The sequence below is a fragment of the Paralichthys olivaceus genome, chromosome 5 (genome assembly GCF_024713975.1).
Source record: "Paralichthys olivaceus isolate ysfri-2021 chromosome 5, ASM2471397v2, whole genome shotgun sequence".
Lineage (NCBI taxonomy): Eukaryota > Metazoa > Chordata > Actinopteri > Pleuronectiformes > Paralichthyidae > Paralichthys > Paralichthys olivaceus.
In genome coordinates, this window is record NC_091097.1 from 11,660,561 (window position 1) to 11,669,192 (window position 8,632).

General features: G+C 42.3%; 1 protein-coding gene across 1 annotated transcript in view; it reads left to right on the plus strand.

Moving 5' to 3' along the window:
• The window catches only part of gcgra (glucagon receptor a), a 35,129-nt gene extending 31,158 nt beyond the window's left edge, over window positions 1–3,971 (plus strand). The window contains exons 13-14 of the mRNA XM_020094170.2: window positions 739–780; window positions 867–3,971. Of these exons, the coding sequence (XP_019949729.1) occupies window positions 739–780; window positions 867–1,232 (408 nt within the window). The 3' untranslated portion in view covers window positions 1,233–3,971. The remainder of the gene's footprint in view (window positions 1–738; window positions 781–866) is intronic.
• Window positions 3,972–8,632: the final 4,661 nt, after the last annotated feature.

Sequence of the window (8,632 nt, forward strand, 5' to 3'; positions counted from 1 at the left end):
CCGAGCATCTCTGTGCTTATCTTGAACCTCTCAGAAAACTGAGAAGTGCTGTATTTACTTCAGTGTCAGGAGGGGTTACATTAACATAATGAGCTGTCTACCCTGATAACTGACATGAAGACGGTGACCTTTTTGCTACGGGGACACAGATGACATGTGTCACGATTACAGCCAACCAGCAGGGGAACAGCCTTGAGGAGGAGAGCATGGGAGAGGAGGACACGACAATAATCTCAAAGTCACAGACAAATGCAGTTGTGGGACATTTAGACAGAAGATAATGAGCATGTGTGAGCATTGGATTGGAAGAGTTGAACTCGTGATACGTGGCCCCAGAGTCACGTTTTTGCTAATCTCTGTAAATACATTATGTATGTGTAGGCAAAGGACCAATCATGTTTGAGCAGGCTTTGGTTGCAAAGTAAACAGTCCGTGTGGAGAGCAAGAAGGCAGAACACTGACAGAAATGCAAACTCTATATGTGTATGCAAATAGCTGCTTAGAGAGATTTAACCAAAATGCTGCGATTCCGTAAAAAAAAATCGTATCATAGATGTTGTCTATCAACTCCAACACTATCATCATGAGAAACATAAGGCAGACTCTTGACCTATCGCCAGACATTAGCCAATCGGCTACAAGATTTAGTTTTTGCAGCTTTCTACATTTTGATTTTCAAAATAATGAATGAGTGAGTAGCTATTATGAGGACTGACTTAGTATCTGCTGTCTCCACAGGGTCTATTGGTGGCCATCTTGTACTGCTTCGTGAACAAAGAAGTGAGTCTCCTAATTTGCACCAAAAAAACCCAAATACTTGTCGACCCCTGACTGAACTGATCTACTCATCTCCGTCCTCTCCTCAGGTGCAGTCCGAGATCCTGAAGAAGTGGAAACGCTGGAAGCTCGGGAGGAACATCGAGGAGGAATACCGCCACACTTACAGCAATACCCCCAACACCAAGACAGGCAGCCTGCTGAACCACGTCTCTCAATTGCCTCACCTCCCAGACATCGCCAAAACCTCTGCTCCGCTCTGCAGCCCAGAGGAGACGCACATGCTCGTGGCTGGCTGCCATAACGGCACGGTGCACATTGCAGGGGAAGGTCAGTGCACCTCTCCACTGCACAAGGGAACAGTCAGCAACAGCACCCTGGTGGAGGACATCAGCCTCACGGACAAGGGGCAGTGTTACAAGGCTCAGAGAGAGAACGCAGAGAGCCACCTGTGAAAAACTCTGGGAACTCATGAGGAAATTGGAGGGCTGTGAGCTCTCGTCTGGCCCTGACATACTGAGCTGGGTGGCTGTGAAGAGCTGGGCTGATGGAGTCAACCTGTCAGCGCGGCCTTCGCACAGGTATCAGTGACACTGGGAGACCGAACAGCGCTCAGCCCTCTCCACAGCCTGAGAACGGAAGACAAAACACGGCACACGTCCAACGCTGAGGGTCCGGATGTGCTGTGAGCTTTGTGAATGCATTTCTGTAGATGTTTGTCAGACGGTGTAAGAAACTGCTGCATGTTGAACAATGCAACAACAGAATCTCAAAGGCAGATATAAGCCCTGTAAAATAATATGAAGTAAAAAAAAAGCCTGAAACCTCAAATAGCAACAATGGCAACAAAGGAAAAGAAAGGACGCAGGGTCTTCACTCAAGCCTCTATTTTGATTTGTGCGGTGTATTAAATGTGTGTTTCTGTGGTACTGGAGGTTAAAGACAAACTGGACATTGAACTGTATACAAAAAAAAAAAAACAAGTGACCCAGAAGAAAAGGATGGCAGGAAACAGAGGACACTGCTTCTTTTGCTCTGATATTTGTTAGTGTTTTTGTCCAAACTGACTCTGATGAACATGTACATAAAAGAAACATTCTGTCCACTGTACCTCATACAGGAAGGTGACCACAGTGTTGTTCAAGTGGCCCCATCCAGGGCCCAGGGGAAATTGGCAGCTGCTTTTATTCCTGGCTTACATACAGACCTGAAAAGAGGTCAAGTGATGGTATGGGATGAATTATAAATAAGCCAAAGTGATCCAAGCTTGACTTGCTTAGCTGTTTTACAATAACAAATCTTTTTATATGGGTTTAAACCTTAAATACTGCAGGAGTGCTACAGTTGTGGCTGTGTAAATGTGCGCCATTAAATGTTTTCATACCCTCCTCGCCATCAAGATGTTATCCGACACACACCTGATGCTAATTTCTACACAATCACTCGCTATAGACCCTTGAGATGAAAGCAGATAGGGGGGAAGTGTGCACTCGAATCAAGGATAAAAACACACGGCATATAGACATGACCTGTAAAGGCACACATGCATAAAGCATGAATTCAACACTGTGACTCCAAATAACATGTCACCTCTGGCAGAAGGGTGTGTTTGCGACGCTAAGTAGAAGCTGTCGTGCATGCAGATCGCACAGATTTAGTAAAACGACATTGTGAGCCGTGTGCACGCGGTTCCATCGCATCAGCATCTCCGCTGTGTAGATGCCATAAAGTCAAAGAGTCTGTGCTAATGACTGCATGCGGCCATATCCCTACAGACAGTGTTCAGCCTTATTCTGTGTCCGCGGGGCCTGTGGAGTATATGTACAAAGCCCGCTAGAAGAACAAATCCCCTCTGGTAATCATGCTTGTGACAAAGAAAGCTAATTAGCAGCGGTACAGTTGCTTCTGAATATATTGCATTATTTTATTTTATTTTGAGAAAAAGGGAATATTTTTTAAAAACATCAGTTAACGTTTAAGTTGCTGAATATTTTGCCAGAACTAACTCAACTTGACTTAGTATGTATGACTATTTGCACAATGTTAATTTATAATTGCTAAATACTGTGTGTATACAGTGTATATGTGATTTATCTGATTGCTGTCGATATGTTTAATGTGTGTGTGTGTGTATATAAGAGTAAACTTTCAGTTGGGTATGAATGTGTGTCGTTTCAGTATTCCAGATGTGTGCATGTGTTACAGTAAGTTGAATCACTGGCTGCAGCCAGAGGTTCAGCAGGCTGATGTAAAACAGTGCAACAGGCCTCACAGCGAGCGTAGAGATCAGGGGTCAATATGAATCAGTCCCGCTCTAACACATACAGCCCCACACCACAGTACATTCCTGGAAGTCATGCCTATTGTAAGACGCAGCTCTGCGTTTTATAATGGAAGCTATACTCTCAGTGTGATTCCTCAGTGTCATTTTGCAGTTAAGAGTTAAATTGAAGTGCAACAGCAACATGTTTGTCTTTCAGATAACAGCTCTGTGCTTTTTACACTGCAGCCACGTGCTGGCGTGAAGTCAGGAAAAAAAAATAAATAAAAAAAATGAAATTGCAAACCCAGGCTATTTTTCATCAACACCTGCTGAGGACTGTAATGGAGCAGGCAGACACTCAACACTGTTGCTGAGTTGAGCTGGGAGCGGGACGCACACAGTGGAACTGCTCTTGCTCCGAGGTAATGATTTGTGTTTTTCATGTTCTGCAGGGCAGGAGACACATTTGGATGCTGACACGTCAACAAAGGAATGTTGTGCACCTTTAGTACAATAGGGTTCAGTGGTGTATATAAGTATATTGCAGATTTTTATTTCAAACCAATACATGTATTTTAAGCTGTGACCATGTATGTTTTTTTGAAACCAGCAGCTTGGGTCACTCCCCTCTCTGGACCAAAATGGTTCTGTCTGAATGTATTCTCTGAAAAGGCCCAAACAGGAAGGCTCCTCTGTATTTTCTCATGAAGGTGGTTATGTACAGTATATGTGGTGTGAGGGACCGGTCAGTGAGAGCAGACTGTGTTCAGGTGTATACAGTTCATCATATATTGTGTCCACTTATCAAACTTTGTCCAACTAGTGAAAGAATAAATTCCAATGTATGTGAAAGAGGATTTTAACTGTGCTTTTTTTGTATTGGTGAACATTCACAATGTTAAAATAAAAAGGAGAACGCATGTGCAGACCAGTTTTCTTGGCTTCTTGATGATGTTGGCTTCAGTTGCTGGTTTATGTAAGAGGTGACATTTGAGTCAGACACACTGGTACTGTGTGTGCATCATCAGAACTGCCTCTCAGATGATCACAGGTTCCTCTCTGATTGTCCGGCTGTGTCCGAACATTTTTTTAAAAAAGTCGATCTAACATAGCTGATCTCGTGATTGGCCAGCTGAGGTGTGAAAGGAGCCAGAGGTTCAAATTTTCTTTACACAGCTGAGGTGAAACTACGAACACCTTCCAGAATAGTCTCTGATGACTATTTGAGCAATATCCCATCTCCCAGCTCTCTGAGACAGTTTGGTTTTCCCCTGACCTTTGAATGTGCACAACACGTCATACAAAATAGTTTTTTCTGGGCATAACGCAGATAGGCCTCAGCGCTACGTCACTGCAGAGGCATACACAGATAGTTGTGGACATCACGGACACCTGGTTCCATACATGCACAGTAGACTGGCATCTCTGTGTATATATAGTCGGCTCCGGTTGGAATTTTCTAGCTGAGCAGCATAAGACAAAGTCAAGCTGCCCAGCCAATTTGAAAAAAAAAAAAAAAAAGAAACGCTGCTTTGTGTCCAGTGGCCATTCTTGTTTTTTAGGCTCATGCATGGAGCGCATGCACAATGGGTATAGCAGCTTCTACCCACACAGAGCTGTGCATACAAAATATTTGGAATGTAACTCAAAGTAAGAGTGCTGTTGCAAAGAGGAAAAAAAAAAGTAATCCTAGTGAAAGTTTCAAATATTACCAGATGTGTGATGTAAATATTGGACATAAGCAATTTCCCAAGTAATGCATGTACAGTAAATACCTCATGTTACTGATACATCCTTGTTTTTAAATAACACAAGTGGTTTATATTTTATTATGGAACCACCTCATCCTCTGAGTATAAGAAGATAGGAAGCAGGGGAAACAGCATCTTTCCTGTGCTCCATATCACACAATGAGTAAACATACTGAGGGCTAAAGGTCAATTGATGTGATGTTTACGTTCTTCCCTTCGGCCCTGTGAACTGGGTTTGTGTCCTGATGTGAACGCAGACATCGTGTGTAATCATAAAGTCACATGTGTTGCTCTCCTCCCTCAGCGCTCTGGCAGGCTTTCATGGCCGCTTCTTGGCTCTCGTGCTATCGTGGCTTCCCAGGGTCCACAGCATGGCACAGCTGGAGAGCCGTATTTGGGAATGAATATTTAACATGCACTTATTTTCCCAAGCTCCCTAAATTCCATACATCTGAATGTACACACAAGCATGACTAATTTAGTCAACACTGAGGTAACAGTGTGCTTTGGGCCATATGAAATGAATCGTCACATGGGATAACATCAGCTTTTAATCATCAGATCTAGTCACCTATAATGTATATAAAGGGGCCTCAGGGTCTGCAGTTAGACCCAGAGCACAGATGTAAATGAGGACTTGTCTCACCAAGTGTTTTTTTTTTTTTCCTTGTGGCACTTTCTTCTCCTTTTCTTCTCTTTTGGCCGATGATCCTTTTTCTCTCTCATCCTATGTGTCTCTGTTTGTCCAAGAGCGAAAGAAGCAGAATGAAAAAGAAAGTTAAAGAATGATTCTTTGCTTTTGCAGTTTGGAAACAATCAGGGAAAACGATGAAAACCATTGGGAGTATTAAAACTGCTCTAAACCGGTTTTAAACTGCTCTTTGCATTACTGGATTTCACTATTAATCACTTTGAGAACTTGATTTGTTCTGAAACAAAACATCCCCTTTGACTGGGACAACACTGACAAAGTCTGTTTAAAAAACAATGTCAGAAACCATTCAACTCGAGTCTAAATTCAAACAAACTTGAATGCGTGTCACGTCTTTTTCGTCTCAGCTTGTGAAAGTAACGAATGGTTAAAGCTAAAGTGTGGCTGGTCAACACAGAAACCTTTTTTTCATGTTTCAAGTGTGGCGTGTTGCCCAGCTAAATGAACATCGTTCACTCACTTTCACAGACGGTGCAGAGAGGCTGGATGCATTGGGTTGGTTAATGCATGAGCGCCATCAGTCAGGTCGTTAGAGCTTATTAGCTGCTTTTGAGAAGTCGCGCTATCGTCTCTCTCATGCTGAGCAGAGTCCCCTGGGTGCACACTGCAACCCAATCCACCAGAACTACTACATCCCCCTGTAATACTTAGATTCTCTCAGCTTACACACACACACACACACACACACACACACACACACACACACACACACACACACACACACACACACACACACACACACAGCATCATCTGAGCGATCCCCGTCACCACAGCCTTATAGTCTGTCAACACCCCTTCATGGCCTGGTCACAAGCATGCCAAATTAAATCAGCTAAATGTGCAATGAGATTATCGCCATCAAACAGAGTCAGCTGAATAAATCCAATAACTCAGGCAGTGGGGGGGTTGGAGCGGAAGCACAGAGGCTGTGACTGACAGGTCGTAGGTACATTCACTGGGCTGGATGGAAGTCTGATAACCAAACGCTTCTCTCAGAGGGAGATTAAAAGAAGGGCTTTCAGTGCAGGTTACCATTCTGTGGTCAGCAGTGTGGCTACAAACACATTCCCATTGCTGATATCCTACACAGTAAAAACACCAATTCAAAATGTTGGGATACTATTCCTTTGAGTCTGCAAAGTAGAAGTTAATCATCTGCAAAGAGACTGACCTCGTCTCTTTAATACAAGAATGTTTGGCTCAGGCTTTAACTTGCAATCTACCCGTTTAACTTGATCAGCTCAGCACAGCGATGGATTTTGGTTCTGCTCCACTCCTACCCAAAATCTTCATGTGTGGTATGTTGTTGTGAGCAAAAACAAACATTTCTTTAATTCAAGCAAAGGCTCTTGAAGAAAAAAACAGCTAATGTCAAAACATTTTAAACAAAATAATCAGGAAAGGCATTTGCACAAACAACCGACATGGAACAACAAGACCGTGTGACAAGGTGAATTGCAGAGACTTATATACACACAGGGGAGGCAGGGATGATTGAACTCAGGTGAAACACATGAGGAGCAGGTGCAGACGATCTCGGGAAAACAGGACAAAGGAAATCAAGCTGGAGACACACAAGGAGCACAATTTCAAAATAAAACAGGAAACGGAGAGCAAAAAAACAGAACACAAATCTAAATAAAAGGAAGCCAAGGTAAAAGTCCATAAACTAAAAAATCAGCTCCGGCTGAATCATGACAAATTGGAGCCTTAGTATTTGAGTAATATTGCTGAAAGTCCAACAAATGGCAATGAAACCTCTTTGGTGAAGGTGAAAAAAAAGCCCTATAGGTTGTTTGGACCTTGCATAGTTATTTTTTAGTTTTAGTTTTATGACAGAAGCAAAGGAGGAAGACGTAGTGTAATAGAGTGACAAAGGCCACTTTCAGTGTAGGGTTGGGGTGGACGACTGGGTCAACCAAATGCATGACTTTCACATAGGAGGCCACTGTTTGTTTCCCTGTGTATACTTCCCAATAGTCTATGTTTCCTTTATTTGTTTCTTTTATCCATGACCATTTAGAATAATTCAACGCTTCGTTAGACGCTCCTGTGGATCGTATCATCGGGTTGGGAAATTAAACTTAAAGTTGTAAGACTCTTGATCTCAAACTTGAATTCTTATTTTAAACTGTCATGGTAATTTAACAGCTTCTAGCTCTCTGTATGCTGATAATTTGCAGGGAAATTATGATTTCAAGTGATGTAATATTAGACTCAAAAAAGCCCTGACAATGATAGAAAGGCAATTTCCTACATGCTATACATGAGTGTGATGGTTCTTTTAACTGCTTTCACACTGCTATTACTTAAAAGACACTTATTCACTTCTATTATGTTTCAAGATGAGGCACAGTAGATTGTTATTCTCCGAGAAAAGACTTGATAAGGCTGCTTGACTGAACTGCATTTGAAAGCAGATGACACATGAGTAATTAATGGATTTTCTTCGGCATTTGGCGATTAATTCACACTAATGGACAAAATGAATTGATAACAGTCTTCATAAATTGCTTTCCTTGTTTATCGACACGGAGAAGCGCCTCTTGGTGAATGTCAATCTGCAGTTGTGCATTGTTGTAGTCATTTTTCATTTGCATCACAGTAACATCAGATTTAGCAGTGGTGGACAAGAGATAATCAAACTAAAAGAGTTTCCGGTAAAACTTCACAAAGAGAAACCTGCACTTCAGAGTGAAAACACTGTCGCTGTCAATGAAAAAGACGGCGTGGACGATCAGTGCAGGCAGGTAGGGAAATCCTCAACTGCCCAAGGACAGAGACCTGTTTTTTCACTTGCTGCTGAAAAGTGTGTACACAATTCAAAGAGACAAGACTGAAAGCTTCCTGAGGCACTACTGAGTGTGGCTTCATCTAATTTTACAAAACTTTGCCTCAAATGAACTTCAACACTTCACATCTGCTGCATCTCATCTGAGTCAAACCAGCAATCAAGCAGCAACATGGAGACTGATTTGTCTCAGCAACGGCTGTGAGGTGGGTTCAGGAATGTTTTCAAATGTTCTCTAACATCCTGACATAACAAACGATAACATAGAATATGATACCAAACGGTACATTAAGGTATGACACGAAATGATAGGATACGAAAAAATACAATACAATTCA